Below are 20,119 nucleotides of genomic sequence, written 5' to 3'. Positions count from 1 at the left end.
TAAATACTCTCGGCTACCATTACGCGCCATCAACGACTAATAATAAACATTTTGTTTATAAATAGTAGTAATACATCACTATGATGGCAGTGCGGAACAGATAAATAGATAGTTTGACTTTAAAGATGGAAACAAGGAGCGAGATACATAGGGAAGATAATTACTGAGCTTTGTCATTTCGGGGAGGAGAGAACCGCGAACCATTTTCGTCACAGATAGTTCTAATTTTATTGATGTATGATAGTTGGTCTTAAATTTCCCTGTTTTCAAACATGACTGGACATACGCGAACGCTTTCAAAATACAAGCTCATAAGCGTTTGACTTGCAGGGCAAACACAGATATCAACCGCTGCTATTTCACTTGAGAATTGCTACCTTAAAAATGCTCTTATTGCGTTACGATGAAAATGGTGACGATCTCTCTTCTCGTTATCGATCAATCGTAGTATGGAATAAGCGATTATGTAGCGCCATAGCTATGGAATCTCGATCACCGTATTCTAGATTCTACCGTCTGTTAGATTAGATTCCCTAGAGATCGTTGATAGTAGATACCAAACAGATAAAGCTGTAAAGCCAGAATGTTTGCGCGCAACTTGTGAGGAACGCGTCTACGAACGCCAGTTCGAAATAGTATAGCACCTTTGAGTTATTGATTTATTCACAGCAATTGTCAAAATGACGAATTCATAGGACCGACATTGCATTGATTTGAAATAATAAAATCCTACACTGACAAGGTGAGATCTTGTCAATATAGGACAAGTTTGTGGTTGGCGAGGTCCGTATGTGAATATTTCACTAACTCGTATACGTACATATCATTGTTTTTCTAAAGGCAGTGTAAAAATTAGCTATTCTGAAGTCTCAGGACATGGAACAATTGATTAATTTTTTAAAAAACTACCGAAAAATTTCATGATAATAACACGGGTAATCAATAATTGCGTACAAATCACCAATAGGAGATGATGCTTTAGCTTTTTAAAATTTCTGCGACTTTTTTTCCATTTTACTGAATCACTGTTATGAAGCTCCCTGAATACCGAGGAGGGATAGGTTTATTTATACGATCACATACACTTATGGTTCACATACACGTTCATATGGTTTTATGATTACAAAGCATTTACCTGGCCCATATTAAATTCGATAATACTAACAAATTCGACAACAGTGCAAAAATTTCTATGTCTAAAATTTTTAATTAATTTACAATAAATAAGACTTGCTTTTATAATAATTTGTCAATTCAGCTGATGAACCGTGTAAAAATGTTTTTTTTCAGATGATTATGTGGAGCGAGGCAAGCACTCCGAGTGAGCCAAAAATGCTTCCATTCGTATTGGATTTATCACTTGCTTCGGCTGAGCATCTTGAACGAATTTTAGCGATATGTAATGGCACCGAAGAAGCGGACGCTCCATTGGGTCAGGAAAAAGAGTCGATGTGTGTCGCTGCCTTACACCTAGTGACACTGCAATTGCACACTATGCACATCCATAAAGTACATGTGCAAGGACTCGAACCCGGACATAGCAAGTACGTAAGTCCGCTTGTCTAGCCGAAACTTGCTGTCATTGTCAGAGATGATGAGGTAACTGCCGCCTTTTTCGTTTGTTTGACCACGCATATGTGCGAGCCCACAACCTTTTTCCTTCAATATAATATCAAAAAGTCCTGCTTTCCGGGTTTTTTTTTCGGTGTTTCAATCACAGATACAACTACGTTACTGTCACCGCCCACTCTTGACTGAGTTCTAGAGTAGAGTAATGTAGCTAATTAACAGACAGAGCTAACTGTCGTTCACTGTTTATATAAATGTTCGTGTACTAGTCGCAGCGGCTTATCTACTTAACTAATACACGAAAATTGTAGCTTTTCGAGCCTTTAAGAAACATGTCTTCTTTAGCTGACCCACAAGATGTACTCAAATTTTACCTAACGTCTTTTTTCCTTTTGCACGATGCACATTTAAATTGAATAGGGTCCTCTCGGCCTTGAAACAACGGATCCTGGCCTTAGCAAGCTCAATAACGTGTTGCAACGAGAGTATCCGTTTAGCAGCGGCACATTGCCTCTCGTTCTGTTGGCGTGTCCTTCTACCTTCGGCCGACGAACGCGCTCGAACGTTATCTCTTTTGCTACCTCAAAGATCGAACTTTCTCATAGGTAAACAGAACTGGTAATTTAATTTGAAACAGGAACAGAATGACTTGAATTTAGAGCATACTGTGATTGGTCTTCCTCGTCATTTAGGTCATCGTTACTGTGTTATTATTTCGTTATAGTACTCACTTTTCGGTGATACTCTTGATCTTCACGTAGGTCTTCTTGTAGAGAGTTTGATGTGCGATGGCGCCCTGGAATCATTCGTGTACCGCGCCCAGTTTGAACAAGTCGCCTGCGCGAACGAACTCACAGAACAGGACTGCCGCGTGGCCAGCGAACATTTAACAGAAAGCGCTCAAGCCGAAGCCCAGCATAAACGGCCCCAGTTACCGCTTCTCTATCTCGTACGGCAACTGTTACGATCCATTGCTCAAAGCACGCTCCAACAGATGGACCCCTCACATCTGTACGAACAACAACAGCAATTCGTAATGGAGGTCGATCAGCAAGCCCCGGCGGTGGGTACCTCCTCGCAAGGTTTTAGGAAATCCTATTTGGCTCAAACGCATGCTGATATGGGAACATTTGGCCTAATAGTGTGGGCCCAATACTGAAAGGGAATAAACTGCCTCGCCCTAATGAACTTCTCAATAGGATTTTTTTTGGAATATTACACTTTCAGCTTACAAAGATTTATGCCTTATAGCTTCAAGGGTTATGAATTGGTCTTTGTGCGCGCTCTTGGTTTTTGTAGGAAATAGGTAGGATGGCGTTTCGAGCATGTTGTTTCTGCGTTAGATGTAATCTCAAGTTTGATAAGTTACAAGATCAACAACAACGCATTTTTATTTCAGAATATCAAATATAAATGTATGTATTCTAATAGTTTCTTGTGATTCTACCGGGCAGTTCGAAGGAGTGGCTATTAAGTTTTTGCTCAAGTTTCAACGCATTCTCTTTGCCGAGTTGATGAACATGCCAGAATCAACGAATGCCTCAAGCGACGAAGCTTCTGGGGAACATCCAACGATGGCTTTGCTTGTGCGGTACACAAAACTTCTTGTGACTCATTGTGAGCAGATCCTCGAAGCATGCCAAATGTATGGGTCGACCGTGTCTCGTTACGTCTATACCCTACACAAGATAGTCGCTTCAACGAACTCGATTGTAGGCACACTCCTTCCAGAGTTTGTGATCTCGTGTCTCGTATTAGAAACCGGGCGGTACCGACATCGTGTAACCGCCGAATTGGCAACCCTCGTCGAACCGCTTCTCGATCAGCTCGATGCCGTCAACGGAAGATCACCGGCTGCATCTAAAGAGGACGCTGAGAACTTGTCCTGGACAGGCCTCAACTCCCTCACCTGCAGCGCTAAAGAAAGGTGGATACATGCACGCACAACTGTTCCACTGTGGATTACAGATACCTAAGTAATACATATTGTGCTTTGATCTATGAGTATTCTTTTAAATAATCGGAATGCCCTAGAATAGGTTAAATCCCTAATGACTTCAGCTATAATTTTTCATTATCTTTCGTTCGAGTGACGATCAAATCTATCGACGCCTCTAGTGTCTAATAATAAATACTTTAAAATAATATTAAGATATTAAGTTGAAAAGAAACTTCGTCGATTTCGATACGATTCCATTTAATAATTGCAGGGTCGCCGCTGCATCAGCTATGGAGCAAACTATGAATAGTCAGCCACAGCGGCTGATCCGGAAGTCTGATTTGGAGAATGTGAAACGTGAAGGCACTTCAGTGTGGATCGTGATCCGGGGTTTAGTCTATGACGTGGGTGCCTTCAGCGCCTTGTCGCCACCCTGTGGCGAAGCAGCTATCAATGCCTTAAATGGCGAGGATGCAAGTAAAGCGTTCGAAGCGCGTCCGCATTCTCAAGAAGCTCGGGCACTCCTCCAAAGCATGGCGATCGGCACGCTTCTTGACTCCGAGAACGATCCCGTTCTCGAATGCGATGTTCACTCATTTGGTTCACCTTTGGCGGACACTGAATACGCATTAGCTTATTATCTTGCTCTGAATTCAAAAAATTCTGCTTCGGTCGATGCGGAAGCGGAAAAGACTAATGTTCAATATTGGTTGAAGAGTCCTCTGTTTCTTGGTGGCCTATATAAACTGAAATTTGAAGAGGAGAAGGTAAGTTACGATAAATTCTAAGTTACGGTTCTTTGGTTGAAGATTAAAATTTTTCAAACAACAGTAATATTTTTACCATTTGTTGTATATATGTAGATAGAGCGAAGTAATAAGATTCAGTGTGGTTATTTTCAGGGAGAGGTACGAAGTTGTGCATCCAGTAATTCTACATCTCCTACTGATGAAAAACAATCAAGAGCATGCGCCCAGCTTGACAGCGATCTTTTTCTGAATGCCTTAGCAACGAGCTCAGATTCAGGCACCATACCATCACTTGAAAGGTCTGTATATTTTATTTCTTATCTCACATACCCAAGAAAAAAATACATCTATGAATATATATATATATACAGAATGGTATGTTTAAACGGAGAAGTTTTTCTTTGCTTTACTGTTGAGACTATATGTATACAAAAACCGTATTTCAACACATTATTTTGCCTGTATTGGGAGTGTCACTCTTGGCAGTCATGATCATCACCATCTGAGCACGAGCTTAGGTTCAATTTAGGATTAAAGCAATGAATATTCTCCTCCCTAAAACAGTTTTTAATTTTAGTGTTTAAAACCTAAGTAGGTCCACTAAAAACTAATTTTCAAGCCTTTTAAACCTAAAATCTACTGAGGATTTTCTGCTTTGCTTTATGAAAGTGTTCTTCGGACTCTTCAAAAACATCGTGAAAACTAGAAGAGATATACACCGTCCAGTGTAAGGGAAAAAAAGAGGTTTTTCATTTGAGCGCGGGCTTAAATTTAAAAAAACGACACACTGTTGGTCATTTTTAGGAGTTTATTTTGTTCTAAAAAGAACTGACTGTTCTTTGATATTAAGAGCAGTAGATAAACGCAGTCTGTTACAACTAGTGGTCCGCTAAATCTCTTGTCCTGATTTGAACGCCCGATTATTTAGCCAGGTACTACCTTTATATATAGAGGTAGTGCTTGGGCCACTGCAATACGTGGCCAGGATACGTTCTTTCTACCAACGATAGCGTGTTTTATTAAGTACTGAAGGTATGAAAAAATTGCTACTATTTGTAACTAATATATCTAATACTTCTTACTTTTAGGTTCCTTTGTTTGTGGATCACGTACGCCAAACAGGAACGATTGTCGCTTCCTTTAGAGCTTCCGTTAAACCACCCAATTGAAGAGTTATCGCGCCTACTTATGGCCGTTTTACTTAAGCATACGGGAGAAACGATTAATGCCATGGGCGTTAGTGTACCTCTTGACTTCAGCGAAGCTGTGAAGACGTTTATCAAGACCATCCAACAGCTGAAATGGTCGCTGATAAAAACGCGCCAGGATACTGGCGGATCATACAAAGAGGTCTGTTTTCCTGTTGCAGAACGAAGCCGCTTTCTGCTGTATGAGGTACGGCCAGCATTTGAGGCTGAACCCTTTTTGGCGGCTCCATGCACTTCTTTTAGGTCTCGTTGGGTTTGGGCTTTTGACAAAATACGAAACATTCAACGAAGTCCCGAACTCGAAAGTGCTCCTTCTGAGCTGGATTGGCGGAGCCTCATGCACTGCGTGCAAGAGTTCGTGCTTCAGAGCGACGGTCAGCTGACAGACCTCGAACAGCTCCGAAAGCTTTACTTTAAACAGAATGCAGTGGCAGTTATACAACAAGCTGGTCTTGAGAGAATGTTACAGCTATTTTCGAAAAACGACTATCTCACTTCGACCAAGTATGCGCTTCATTGCGGTTGGCAAGATTTGCTAAAGATCTCACAGACGTCAATGACACAATATTGCCCAGAACTGACCCTTATCTACCCCAAGCAACGGCGACAACTTCGAAAAACATGTTCGAACCTATTCGATTGGTGTCTTCAGGAACTGCGCAAGCTACTCGTCGAATGTATTGGTGCGGACGGTGCCTACGGTCCATCAAATCGACAAACCGCTACAAGCAAATTAGTTTCTTTGGATAGTGCAACTGGCTGGTCACTAACATCGCCTGCAGTGTTCACCCGATGTAGACTTCTCATATGTCTTTTAGCGTATCTCCTCAAGGGGGTGACTCGTCACCTCGATCTCTTTCTTTCAAAAAATATCACGGCGCATTTGCTGACGTTGCTTCGTCTGCTTGGCCCGGACCCTAACGTGTCATTTGTCACCCAGAACATGTCGTTGTCAGCGGTTATGGAAGAATCGGTCAAAAAGAGGGCAAAAGCTATCGGCGCCCCCTTCCTCTCAGGTAGAGTACCTTATTACCTTTAACGTTGACCTTTAAAATTATTGTATAAGTAAGAAATATTATTTTATATTTAGCTTATGTTTATAACTAATAGTTCAAGGAAGTCGACACCGGGGGACGTAAACTGATATACCGGTCTGTACACTGTGTCCACACAGTTCGGCCGCAGACGAAAAAAGTGACAAGAAGCTTTCGATGAGATGTTGTCTTTGGGTAGTCCAAAGTACAGCCAAAGCGGGCGGCGGGCTAACGTGAAATAGAAAACGATGACGTTACGAGTTATAACGTTGTGTGTGAATTATCAAAGAGATGTGGAAAATCGTGTACAAAGCGCGGGAAATAGAGAGATAGTTCGACACGTGGCAGAACAGAGAGATGATTTAAGGAATGAGAAAAACAATACGATTGCAAGCTATTGTAAAAAGCGCGATTGGTGTTGACTTCTGCTTGACGTAGCGAAACTGACTAATGGCCATCCTAGGCAATATGAAACGAAGGTAATCGAAGCGTTCTACGTTAGATAGCAAGGAGTGGATATACCAGCAACTTACTGGCCTTTCTTCAGTCGAAAGAGTTCCATTTAATAGAAAAGAAGTTAAGTGTTACAAGGAAGAAGCTAATACGTTTTCCAGTCGGAAATACTCACACATACTCGACGCATGTGCATAACTATTTGTTAATAGTAAACGGCCTATCATTACATTGCCTTTTGCAGGCCCGGAGTTAATTGCCATGATGAAGATTGGCACACGGGTACGCCGAGGCCCTGACTGGAAATGGGGCAACCAAGATGGAATACCCCCAGGCGAAGGTCGCGTTATTGGCGAACTGGGCGATGACGGATGGATCCGTATTCAGTGGGCTACAGGGACGACAAACTCGTATCGCATGGGAAAGGACGGTAAGTATGACCTGAAGCTAGCCGAAGGTCCGGAAAGATTTTTGCTGGGACAGGTTGGTCCCCAGGCGGACAGCCCTTCCTCGTCTGAGCCCGATTCGCTGGTCGACGAAGATACGTATCAGCCACCCCAACGACCCATCACGATGCTGCACACATCAACTGTTAACCTTCTGCGAGCTCTCCCATTGGCTGCCGCAGCTTTTCCCGTTCATGGACATGGGAGATTGGCTCCGCATAATATCAGGGCGCTTTCTAAGCTGCTGTATAATATTATTGCAAGCGGCTTTACAAACATCTCAGAGGTGAGTGTATACTGTAAAACTATGATTCCGACTAAATACTCTTTATGCTACCTGCCCTAAGCTAATTCAATAGCGAAATACTGATTCTGCCCGAGGAGGCTAAAAGGATTAACTTGTTCTATCTAAACACAGAGTGATCAGTAGAAGTTTCGATCGTACCTGTGTCATTCGAATTGTAGAAGGATTTCGTAAAGTGAGTGGCATTAGCAGATGTTCACAACATTTCGCTTAGCGTACCAATTTTTCCAAAAGAGCTAATTTTAGAGAAGTTTGAAGCTATTTAATGATTGTTTTATACGGCTTTGAAAAGGAACTGTTTTTTTCTTCCAAAAACTGAATCGCATTTTTCTGCTGGATCTTACAGATCACCGAGAATCGTTGGTTGTTCGAAGAGCAATGCTACAAGTGGTGCAACTTAAGCTATGTGCGTGCTTGCTTCGAGAATCGGGCCTTTTCCGCAAGTCTCGCGACAGCGATGTGGATAAAGCTGATCCTTTCTGTGGTCGCCAAATTTCAGCCTACAAGCCTTACGTCGCAAATACAAGCATTACGTTTGCTAGAGGTGGCAGTGCCCCATTGGCAGTGTACGGCCGAAGAGCGCACCGGGTTCGTTAAGAAACTACTTCAAGTCGTTGGGACCTGCTTGACAGAGGCGTGCGCGAGAGACCCGACACTGCAGCTCAAAGCTGCCCCTGGATCTCTCCCTAAAATACGCGTTTGTCTTACGGCCAGTCACAGCTCGAGTGTTGCTGAAGAATGTATTGCCTTGCTGCGCAAACTTAGCGTGCTGCCAGACTGGATGGATACGATATCAACTTTCCTAACTAACAACATGACCGCGATCGTGTGTTCGGCTCAATTTAATCACATGGCTTTCGGAGAAGATTTCAAACTTGAGCTGGCTTTATTCGGACTCTTAGGACAGGTATGCTGAGTTTTACATTTATCAGTTGATTTACTAGAAGAAGTTCTAAGAGTGGCGGCGTAATTGCACACGGTTTGCTCTTCAAGTATGTTGTCGCAATGTTTTGGAATTGAATTTGTTCAAACCTGAGCTGTGGTCGCACATTCTTTTTGAAAGAAGGTGGAAAGCCGGGATGAGCTTTTTGGAATACACTATTTTTCCTATTTGTATAAAGGAAAAGTTGGCGCAGACTGCCACTGAGCTATGCCACGGAGGTAATTCTTCGGGGGTTATCAAGCGCAGGGTTAAACGTGCATCTGTGTGAAAAAAATTGATATCTCAAGCTCCATGACCAATCGCACTTAAGGCAATTTGCAGCGATTTTGGATGAAGTCGATAAAAACGTGTACCTCATAAGCGCGACTATTGCCGTTTCGGTTCGTGTGTATTGCCATACGCTCGATTTCCAGGGAACATTGCATCCGCAGAATGATTGTCTATGCGAACTGTGAGAAATCGTAGGTTAAAAAGAGTAAGTTCTCCAGCGAGGGTATCTGCCTAAAAATAACGATAATGACAATTTTAAACTTCGATGAAAGGCTTGTTTAAAGGCGATTAAAGGCATAACGTATGAACGCAAGCGCCGCTTTCTGAAGTGATGGTTTCCGAAGCTCACGCAAATATCAGGAAAAGAGAGCAAATTAGTAGATAAGAAGCCATTTGATGCATGTTCATGAGTAAGAAGTTGGGTGTCATCAAAGGTGTACGAACAGGATCTACGGCTTTACCCAATAGAAAGCAACTAATAATTTGTACTACTAAAAGATGTACGTAAGCATATATGTTATGACAGCATAGCTAAACTGAATCTACGGTTTCTTTTCATCCTAACTTCGAGTACGAGATAGACGTACTTTTGTCTTCTAGGTGGACTCCCGATTGCGTTTGGGATCATTGGTGGAGCATGTCGAATTTTCAGACGAGGACGAGGAAGAAGTGAGCACGGGTACGGTCTGCAAAATCGGAATTAAAGGAAAAATCGGAGTAACAGCAGGGTTTGAACGTAGTACTCACCTCCTAACCAATCTTCGAGTGTTACCGCCGCCTCCTTTCAATTTACGAAGCTTCGTCGGTAAAAGCTTCGGAAATTACCGAAGGACGTGCTTACTACTACGAACCGCTATCACGTTAACAGATATTCCTTCAGGTTCACAACCAGAAGCTGTTATCCCGATACAATATATGTATAGCTTACTGCGATCTGTCAGCTGTCTTTTATATGACCAATCAACGTTAAGGAATGCTCTCAAATGCGAAGATATTCTGGAAAGGGTTTTCAGTGTGGCCATTAGGCCTTCGCCTTTACGGGCTGTTTTCTCCAAACAGGAAATTGAAACAGCAGTGCTAACCACGATTCAGCACCTTGTAGGCCAAATGTTTGCGCCTGTCAATCCAATTGAAAGAAGCACTTCGCCGGAGCCCACAACCAGTCGCAATGTACGAACTCGAAGTGCGCATTCCAGGCCAAACTCAGCTTTGATGGCCAGTATAAATCAGCCCCAACTACTCGAGATGGGCTTTTCTCAAAAGAACATTGAGCAGGCGGTTAAAGCTCTCTTAGTTCAACAAAACGATAATGCAACCTGCTTAATGCAAGGCCTTACCGGGACAAGTCCTAGTCCGGAGAGTATTGTGTCGTGGCTACTTGAACATCAGGACCAATTATTCGAGAACTACTCAGACCAAGTTGAGGAATGCGATTCTAGCTCATTTGAAGAACATTCTTCAAGTAGCAGTCTATCGGAGATAGACATGTCCGATACCCTTACTGGAATAGCGAATACTGAGAACATGTACCGGAGACGTTTTGAGTTCTTTAGTGACCATGACTATGCTCGATATGTCAAAGACTGCATTCAGGTCGGCATGGCAGTGCGGTGCTGCCGGGCTTTTGAAAATATCCAGGAAGGCGACGTTGGAGATGTGGTTAGCTTAGACTTTGACGGCCTGCATGATCTTAATGTCAAGGTGAATTGGCAGAAGAGAGGAAATTATAGCTACTGGGTCCGTTACGTCAATGTTGAGATACTTGAAAGTGTCCCCGGAAAAATCAAGCTCGGCGATCTAGTCAGAGTGAGGCCATCGATAAGTAACCCTCGCTATCAGTGGGGATCAGTAACGCACGCGAGTGTCGGTACTCTTGTCGACATTAAAGGTCAACGGGTGACCGTGTACTTCCACGAGCAGCATTCATGGATTGGGTTAATGCGAGAAATCGAGCTAGTCAGCACTAGTCCGTGTGGTGCACGTCGTCTTAGCAGCCGTATTAGTTGCAAGAAAAAAACGCAAAGCCGTGAAGGCGAGCTATTCTACGAGCCGACTGAATGCATAAAAAATTTTACCGTGTCCTCAGGAACAATGACGGCGCACCACCTGTTTGAAACGAATCAGAAGGCTTGGCAGAGTACTGGGGAGCAATGCCCCCATTGGATTCGTCTAGAGATGAACGAAAATGTGGCTATTGAAAAACTGGCCATGGACGTAGACCCAGTTGACTTGTCTCACATGCCATCGTTTGTCGTGGTGTCAGCCGGCCAATCGTTACAACATCTCAAGCCGCTTCAGGATCTGCTTATCGGGCCAACAGATACTAGGGTAACGCTTCTTGAGGATCAAAGCAAATACTTCCGCTTTGTCGAAATTCGTATCAAACAATGTCGAATTGTAGCAATCGACTGCAAGGTGCTTGGATTAATAATAATCGGACGTCACATCCAGTCAACAAACGATGCGGCGAATTACCCGTTCCTAGCTCACGAGTCTGACATTGAAAGCAAAGGGATTACGACGTCAACAAATGGAACATCAGTCAGTGGGCGAGCAGGCCCAACAGGAGTACGAGAAAATATCGAGTGCAAAGTCTTCGTGTGGGGCCTGAATGACAAAGATCAACTCGGTGGCCTCAAAGGAAGCAAGATCAAAGAGCCGAGATACAGCGAAGTCATTTCAGCCCTTAAACCAGTGGATATTGCAGGTGGTTCGAAGAGCCTCTTCATTGGTGAGTTGACTATAACTCCATCTAATTACGAGAATGCTCAGTATTAATAGTTCCTTAAAGCATACGTATACACATGTGCTTTCTCAACAGTGTCTCTGCGAGCTGTTTACGTAGTGCATGTAAATATGTACTGTAGCCAGGTCGCATTGCAAATACGATACATGTTATGTCTGCGGTAATTCGATTACGTTGCACAAAAATTATCTTGTCCATTTCTCTATTTCAGTATCTCACGACGGCAAAGTGTACGCCTGCGGTGAAGGTACTAATGGGCGTCTGGGGCTTGGCCATTCCCACAACGTGGCTACACCTAAACCGCTTGTCGAGTTAAGTGCCTACTTTATCAAGAAGGTGGCCGTACATTCTGGAGGACGGCATTCGCTCGCGCTTACCATGGACGGAAGAATCTTCTCATGGGGTGAAGGAGACGACGGAAAACTAGGCCACGGCGACAAAATGTCAGCTGCTAGCGTTTTATTGTTCTACATTTTCTTATACATTTAAAGATACCTATAATGACCCCTGAAGTCACATTACGTTCTATTTGAATGTTTACATTCCTAGGCTAGTAATGATTCGTTCATACTCATTCGGATCAGTTTTTACGTTAATTGTCCCTATCGTTTTCTCACGCAGATCGTACGACAGACCTAAGCTAGTCGAAGCACTAAAATGCAAACGAATCAGAGACGTCGCTTGCGGAAGCTCTCACTCGGCAGCGGTAACGTCCAGTGGAGAACTATATACGTGGGGCAGTGGCGAATATGGACGTCTTGGTCATGGCGATAACGTCACGCAAATGAAACCGAAACAGGTACATCGGTGCAGTACCGCACAATGACGATGGGTGCAGTTATGTCATTCAAAACTATAATCTGGCGTCTTTGGTCTCGATAATAAAACAGTCCTAGACCTCTTCTCCCTGCTCAGGACCCCACGCACCTTTTGAACAAGTATATATATATACATATACATACGGTTGACCGTATGATTTAGGTGATCGCACTGGCCGGCGAACGCGTCGTGCAGGTGGCCTGCGGAAGTCGAGACGCACAGACCCTCGCGCTGACTGAACGTCGTTGGGTGTTTTCTTGGGGAGATGGAGATTTTGGAAAACTTGGCCGAGGAGGTAGCAACGGTTCAGCGCTGCCGCATAATATCGACACTCTCAATGGTCATCACATTGTACAAGTGGAGTGTGGAGCGCAGTTTTCGCTGGCGCTAGCAAAGAATGGCCGCGTTTGGACGTGGGGTAAAGGCGATTATTTTCGACTCGGACACGGGTCTGACTCGCATGTGCGATGGCCTCAATTGGTTGATGAACTGGTAGACAAGGTTGTCGTACAGGTAGCCGTCGGAGCGCTACATTGTATCGCAGTTACGGATCGAGGTGAAGTATACGCTTGGGGTGATAACGATCATGGACAACAGGTAAGGAAAATGATTAGTTTGCACCAAACTTCAGAATTACTACTAATTAGAAAGAAACCGAATACAAGCACAAACAGTCGGTAATCAGTGTGTACTACTAAGAACAGAACGCAGCAATCAGGTGAAACACCGATAGCATAATAGCATGCTAACTAAATTTATTTCTATGTTGTTGAAACGTTCCCTTTAATGAGATATGTACAGGTGTGTATATATGAGTAATTTACGTTACATAAAATTATTATATACTTATGATTTATGTACCAATGAGGCTTTTTTGCACGGCTCTGTTTCACAGGGGAATGGAAACACAACTGTAAACCGAAAGCCAGCTTTGGTCAAAGGTATTGAGGGGGTTACCAAAGTAGCTTGCGGTTCCTCGCACTCGGTGGCTTGGTTCTCCGCCGACTATTCCCCACAGAAACTGTATGATCCAATACTGTTTCCAATTGTCAAAGATCCTCTTGGGGAGACACTGCTTATCAAAGATCAGGCCGGCACGCAAGATGCTGGCTTAGGTTATGGCATTGGCGAGCACGGAGAAAATCTCTCCCAGGCTTCCGTTCACAAGCAAGGGTCCGCGCGAATGCAGATTCAAATAGATCGACCATCACTCAGCAGAATTTTTCTATCACTTGACTCGCCCCAGGCGAAGATCGACGCTCTTCTGCATGCGGTCCATGCTCTGCAAATTCTAACAGCAAGGTGTGTGTCGCATTAAGAGAGGTTCATCACAGTTTTTCTATTTGTTTATTTCAACAGCGGAGTCGACTACAATCGATGGTTAATCTGGCAGGGTTACTAAGTTTACACGTAGAAGTGTAACGCGTCTTGGAACACAGAACTACGCTGAACTTGCCCTGAAAAATGTGAAGCCTAGCACTTTCGACTGCGTATAATTTTTATCGTCTCACACCATGATAACCAACTTATGCCTTCAGGGAAATTATATTGGCGTCTTTAGCGCCTCAGACGCAGGCTACAACGTTACAAGCGTGCCAGTCATCTTGTATGGGGGCGAATGCGGCCACAGGGTTGTCTCGCGAGCCGTCGCTATCTCGGTGTGAAAGCAGTGAGCGTATTCTTTCGCGGGAGCCCAGCGAAGAACCACCATCAACAACGCTATCACCATTGCCATCTTCGACGAGTCTTTCCTCCCGAGTATCAGCTGCTAGCGTTTTGGCTGCGGCCACCTTTTCGCCTACTGATGAAAAGGTTTTTTTCTGTTAAGGTCATAAACAGCAGGGATGCAAATTACGCTTCTTTTTACTTGCGAACTTGTCGAAATCATATCATTCAATTGTTTTTCAACGACTGCAATACAGACAACACAATTGACCTAATGGCTTATGAAGTCGTTTTTGATCAGATGCTTATGACAGGTTTTTTTATCGTTAAAAACATGCGTATTACACTTGTCGGCTAAGTTTGAAATATACACACATATGCTCGTTCACTGTGCCATTATTTGCGCATTTCCCCAGGACACACTCACAGACGCGCAACAAACCGAAGTTGACAACTTCGTGTCTCGAAATTTAGCTGACAAGACGCGTCAACTCGTGGATCTTCTTAAGTTAACGTTATGCGGTAGAGCTCCATTCAGGGTTGGGGACGGGATGAATCCCCGAGAAGGCTGCGATGTTCTCACGAGTGCCCTTTTGACCCTCGCGACCAGCAATATGACTGTGAGAGAGATGCTGCTTGAAATGTGCGTCACGGAAATGGAATACGTCTGCGTTGACTTTAGGGCGAATTATTGTTTCCCGCAGCCGGTGGTTCAAGAAAGCCCACATCCCTATAAGGTGAGGACGGTAGCATTCCTGGCTTTATTTACAACAAGTACCTTTCTAGTTTCTAAGATTTTTCATTGTTAGCAAATATCTATGTATATATTTTGATTGCCACCACTTATAACTTGTGCTGATTTGTTAATCACTCATTGAATTACTTGATTTTTGTTTTTCCTTGAAAAACTTAAGTGTATTTATTTTTTTCGCAATGAAGCCACAACTTCATATTTTATTTGCTTTCGTTATAGGACGACTCGGTTCTGACGGGCAACGTTAAAATTCCCGGAGCCGACTCGCTTCGGGTTGAATTTGATCAGCAATGTTCGACGGAACGACGCCACGACCCGCTTTATATCACAGATTGGTGCGGTCGAATTGTAGCAAATCGTTCCGGTCGCGAGTGGTCCGATTGGGCTGGGGAACTAGTTATACCGGGCAACGAGCTTCGCTGGCGATTCTGCTCCGACGGCAGTGTTAATGGCTGGGGTTGGAAATTCACTGTCTATCCGATCATGCTGTCAAACCATAAATCACTCTACCATGAACTAGAAAGCGTCTCGGATCGAGCCGTCATTTCGCGGCCGTCGATCGGACTTGTAGTATCTCTTCTAAGCTCACCGAATCAAGTATTGCTTACAAAAGCTCGTAAATCTACCGTTCTTCGGCTTGCCGCAGCATTTGCATCATGTGCCCAGCTGAACTATCTTAGCTCGTCGCAGCGGATGTGGATCCTTGAAAAACTCCGCCAGTTGGTCACTTCAACGGCAGGCGGTCGGCGGCTCAAACTCATGGCACAAAGTCCCATCAGTCCCACAATACCGCTTGTTCCAGAGGCGACGGAAGATTCGGGCGCCAGCCAGACCGATACATTGGCCTTCGTTTCACTGCTTAGACATCTGCCCGAAATGTTGCTGCGTCAATACGAGTATGAAGAACCGCTCGTGCGGTCGGGGAAACATTTGATGCACACCCAGTTCTTCAAGGTATGTAAGATGGTATTAGCATGAAATATATAAGGTTATAATTACAATACGAAACATAAAAAACAATTAAAGGCCCGTGTTGGGAATTATTCATTCTCGTTGGATGGACAGGTACTCGTTGCTCTCGCATGCGATCTTGAGCTCGATCATGTTTGCACCACGGAAGGTCACCGATGGAGCTGGTTTAAACGCTACTGTACGACAAGCCGTATCGCACATGCCTTAATTAATCGAAGAGAATTTCCACCCTATTTTATTAAAGAAGTCAAGAGGAAACTTCAGGAACTTTTCCCTGATGAGCCGTTTGAGGAAAGACTGGGCTTTGACAGTAACACCATTTTTCGACAGGAGCAGGTATGTGATCTATGTCAGACGGGTGTTTCGGTGGCTGTTGTTTCGAATTCGTATAGGTTACTGATAATTAGATTTTTATCGACGATAACGCTAACAAGCGAACATCTCTATTCTTTGGCAAGTTATACGATTTTCATCGAAGTAATAGATATTTTAAGAGATTAACTTGACAGACGTTGTACTTTGATTTTAGCTATTTTTCTACCACTTTGTTTAGGGTGCGATGCTAAAAATGCGATTCGCGAATTTTGTAAATTGAATCCTATAATAAAATTACCTTACTATATTTTTTTACCCAGGACGAGCAGCTAATTCAGTGGGTGAACCGTTGTCCGGAAGAGTGGACTCTATCGTGGGGCGGTTCCGGGGTTATTTACGGTTGGGGTCATAACCATCGTGGACAGTTGGGTGGAGTCGAAGGCGCCAAGGTGAAGAAAGCAACCGTTTGTGATGCCCTCACAGCACTCAGGTACGTTCTGCATAAACGGTAGCCTGTGTATCTTTCATTTAGGTGATAATGCAATCATCCATAAAAATTCTATTCAAAAAGATTCTATTCCCAACTTCTCTGTTTGATTTCTTTGTGGTCCTGTTCCATAGACCCGTACAGATTGTAGGAGGTGAACAGACCCTGTTCGCTCTCACAGGCGACGGAAAAGTATATGCGACCGGCTATGGAGCGGGGGGACGCCTCGGCGTTGGAGGTACCGAAAGCGTCTCAACACCGACACCCATTGATGGCCCATTGACTCATGTTGTCGTAACGCAAGTAGCTGTCAATTCAGGGGGCAAACATTGTTTGGCTCGGACAGATACTAGCGACGTCTACTCATGGGGAGAAGGCGACGACGGCAAGCTGGGCCACGGCACGAAAACCCACTGCGAAAAACCGCGACTTATCGAGGCACTTCGTGGTAAACGTATTGTAATGGTTGCATGTGGAGGTGCGCACTCAGCTGCGATTTCAGCTTCCGGCTATCTCTACACTTGGGGCAAAGGAAGGTGGGTCAGTAACCTAAACAGCAATGGTCAAAAAACGTGTAACGATTTGTTTCAAATAGTTTCTCAAGATGACACTCTCGTATCTCGCATTTTTTCTGATCAGATTATTGTGCTCAATGAAAATTTGCGGTCTTAAACGCTTCTTGTACGCAGAAACAACTGTATAGTTTCACCTTTGCCTTAGCGTTTCTAATCCCATTTTTTATAACTGCACAAATTTTTCTGGCATCAGTTTGCTGCTCAACTATCATTTTACTGCCAACGATAAATAAACCGTTAAGGTTGAGTAAAGCGATAGACAAGAGACGCTTGATTATTTGAAATTGTGTGTTCTGTATTGACCAAAGGTATGGTCGATTGGGTCATGCTGATTCTGAGGATCAGCTAAAGCCGAAGAAGGTCGAGGACTTAATAGGGCATAGTGTTGCTGATGTGGCCTGTGGGAGTGGCGATGCCCAGACCCTCTGCGTTACACGGGACGGAACCGTTTGGTCTTGGGGTGATGGCGATTACGGGAAATTGGGCCGAGGTGGAAGTGACGGCTGTAAACAGCCTCAAAAAATCGATTCACTTCAGAATGCGGGCGTCATTAAAGTTGAATGCGGCTCGCAGTTCTCTGTGGCGCTCACAGCTTCGGGTATGCATTATCATTTCCTGTCCCTTATTCTTATACATGTGTACTTGCTGTTGTGACTTCGATTATCAATTTACATTGTAGTAGTTGACTGTGCTCAATTATATCCTTAGGATATACACCCCTTCGAATTTTGTTTAATAAGAAAATCAGCAACATTCGCTTGACTCCACCTTTTTCCAAGGTAACATCCTAATTGTGCCTATTAAAAAGAAAGAGGCAGTGCGTTTATGATTATTTATCGGGCGCGTACTCACACATTTCTGAGTACAGTTGGCATTAATGAGTAGCTAATATTGTCGAATAAATTCCGTATGGTTTCTTGTTGATTATTGCCCAGGCGTGGTGTACACATGGGGTAAAGGCGACTACCATCGACTGGGCCACGGCAACGAGGAACATGTTCGTCGGCCACAACCGGTTGAAGGCGCGCTTCAGGGAAAACGGGTCGTGCAGGTAAAGACGCTAATTTTTCATTTTAGCAGCCTACGCTGTCCTCTGCCTCGTTTTTGCTTTTATAACATCTTTTATTGCCAATCAGGACGACTATTATTATCATTATTTGCTGTACGCTCATCGTGCACCTTCTTGTGTATGATTCTAGATTGCGGTGGGATCGCTACACTGCGTTGCCGTTACGGACGAAGGTGAAGTCTACACATGGGGCGATAATGATGAGGGCCAATTGGGCGATGGCTCAACGAACGCCATCCAACGGCCGAAACAGGTGGACAGTCTAAAGGGCAAAAAGATGAATCGTGTAGCATGCGGCTCCGCTCATACTGTGGCTTGGTCCACCTCAAAGGTGCCCCACAAGAGCGTAGGCCAACTGCCTAGTCAGGTTCCAATGGAATATGACCATTTGAAGGGCATCGCAATCTCCGTGGTACGCAGCCGATATTGTCTAATGTATCTCTTCAACGAAATGTTCTGTCCATGTATTCCGCTGTTGGATCTCGCACCCGGTTCGGCGTTTAATTCGCTCAAAGGCTTGTTAATGCTGAGCGGCAAAGAAGGATCATTCCGTAAGGTGGTACAAAACACAATGGTACGGGATCGTCAACACGGCCCGGTGGTCGAGCTTAGTCGAATGAGTAATTCGCCATCGAGAAAAACTGTTTTTGCACAGATGGTTTCCAAGATATCGCTGCTGACACCGGAATGCCTGCTCCTACCACACCGAGTATGGAAAGTGAAGTTCGTCGGAGAAAGCGTAGACGATTGCGGTGGAGGCTACAGCGAAAGCATTGCCGAAATGTGCGAGGAACTTCAAAAGGTTTGCGTCCGACCCAACTTACCCTACTTTTGTTTTCAACTCTTTCTTGAACTATAATATAACGGCGAAGCTCGTTGTAGATTTTCGCAAATTTCCTGCCATATCGTGTTAGTTCACTGTGTGTTCCTGTATTACAGAACAATCTATCATTATTAACGTTGACGCCAAATGGCCGTGAAGAAGCAGGGACCTCTCGAGATTGTTTCCTATTTACTCCGCATGCCACCGGAACAGCTCAGTATCGGGATTCGCTGCGATTTCTGGGAATACTTATGGGAATCGCTATTCGAACTGGCAGTCCGTTGTCGCTCTCACTAGCTGAACCAATGTGGAAGTTGCTTACTGGCGACCCACTAAGCGTATTAGATCTGAACGAAGTCGATCGCGATTACGTACCGGGTCTTATGTACATTAGAGATCTGGACCGGGAGGCATTTTCGCGGCTCGAAAACATTCCTTTTATGACACACTCATCAGCGGGTCATCAGGTGGCTTTAAGCTCCAAGTTTAGTCACGTCACCCTGGAAAATAGATTCGAATACATTCAATCAGCCATTAAGTATCGGTTAGTAGATAAATGTGTTTCATAGTTCAGGGATTTATTGAAACTGCGACACCTCGATAGCCACTAAGCTAAATAGTGTTGAATCTCTATTCGGCAACATGGGGAATAGATGCACATAGTATATATCTTGCGTCTGCTCCGTTTACTATATTATATCTATCCAATGTATTAGTTTAAATACTTGATGTAAACCTTCCTTTTAATTGAATTATTAGCAGTTGAAGCTAACATTGTTTTCATCCCACCGTAGGCTGCATGAGTTCGACGAGCAAGCTGCCCTTGTTCGTGAAGGCATGGCCCGCGTGATTCCAGTTCCACTTCTTGCTCTATTTACGGCCCGTGAACTCGAACTCATGATTTGCGGTAGTCCAGATATTCCCATCAGTCTCCTGAAATCAGTCGCTACGTACAAAGGTCTATTGTTGTAGTGTTATT

General features: G+C 44.1%; 1 protein-coding gene across 1 annotated transcript in view; it reads left to right on the top strand.

Annotated features, from left to right (window-relative positions):
- Positions 1 to 20,119, top strand: part of HERC2 (E3 ubiquitin-protein ligase HERC2) — a 45,409-nt gene that overhangs the window by 22,619 nt on the left and 2,671 nt on the right. Inside the window, exons 12-35 of the mRNA XM_086969796.1 lie at positions 1,291 to 1,548; positions 2,294 to 2,651; positions 3,001 to 3,496; positions 3,780 to 4,275; positions 4,372 to 4,556; positions 5,346 to 6,481; positions 7,197 to 7,684; positions 8,049 to 8,609; positions 9,516 to 11,646; positions 11,873 to 12,104; positions 12,283 to 12,460; positions 12,643 to 13,077; positions 13,376 to 13,782; positions 14,019 to 14,292; positions 14,562 to 14,882; positions 15,119 to 15,853; positions 15,965 to 16,207; positions 16,507 to 16,676; positions 16,808 to 17,209; positions 17,557 to 17,846; positions 18,184 to 18,299; positions 18,448 to 19,119; positions 19,257 to 19,684; positions 19,935 to 20,098. Coding sequence (XP_086825922.1) covers positions 1,291 to 1,548; positions 2,294 to 2,651; positions 3,001 to 3,496; positions 3,780 to 4,275; positions 4,372 to 4,556; positions 5,346 to 6,481; positions 7,197 to 7,684; positions 8,049 to 8,609; positions 9,516 to 11,646; positions 11,873 to 12,104; positions 12,283 to 12,460; positions 12,643 to 13,077; positions 13,376 to 13,782; positions 14,019 to 14,292; positions 14,562 to 14,882; positions 15,119 to 15,853; positions 15,965 to 16,207; positions 16,507 to 16,676; positions 16,808 to 17,209; positions 17,557 to 17,846; positions 18,184 to 18,299; positions 18,448 to 19,119; positions 19,257 to 19,684; positions 19,935 to 20,098 — 11,176 coding nt within the window. The remainder of the gene's footprint in view (positions 1 to 1,290; positions 1,549 to 2,293; positions 2,652 to 3,000; positions 3,497 to 3,779; positions 4,276 to 4,371; positions 4,557 to 5,345; positions 6,482 to 7,196; positions 7,685 to 8,048; positions 8,610 to 9,515; positions 11,647 to 11,872; positions 12,105 to 12,282; positions 12,461 to 12,642; positions 13,078 to 13,375; positions 13,783 to 14,018; positions 14,293 to 14,561; positions 14,883 to 15,118; positions 15,854 to 15,964; positions 16,208 to 16,506; positions 16,677 to 16,807; positions 17,210 to 17,556; positions 17,847 to 18,183; positions 18,300 to 18,447; positions 19,120 to 19,256; positions 19,685 to 19,934; positions 20,099 to 20,119) is intronic.

This window comes from Varroa jacobsoni, unplaced genomic scaffold, assembly GCF_002532875.2.
Source record: "Varroa jacobsoni isolate VJ856 unplaced genomic scaffold, vjacob_1.0 scaffold_791, whole genome shotgun sequence".
Taxonomy (NCBI): domain Eukaryota; kingdom Metazoa; phylum Arthropoda; class Arachnida; order Mesostigmata; family Varroidae; genus Varroa; species Varroa jacobsoni.
The sequence above is the reverse complement of the archived record's forward strand: the minus strand, read 5'-3'. Positions and strand labels throughout refer to the sequence as shown.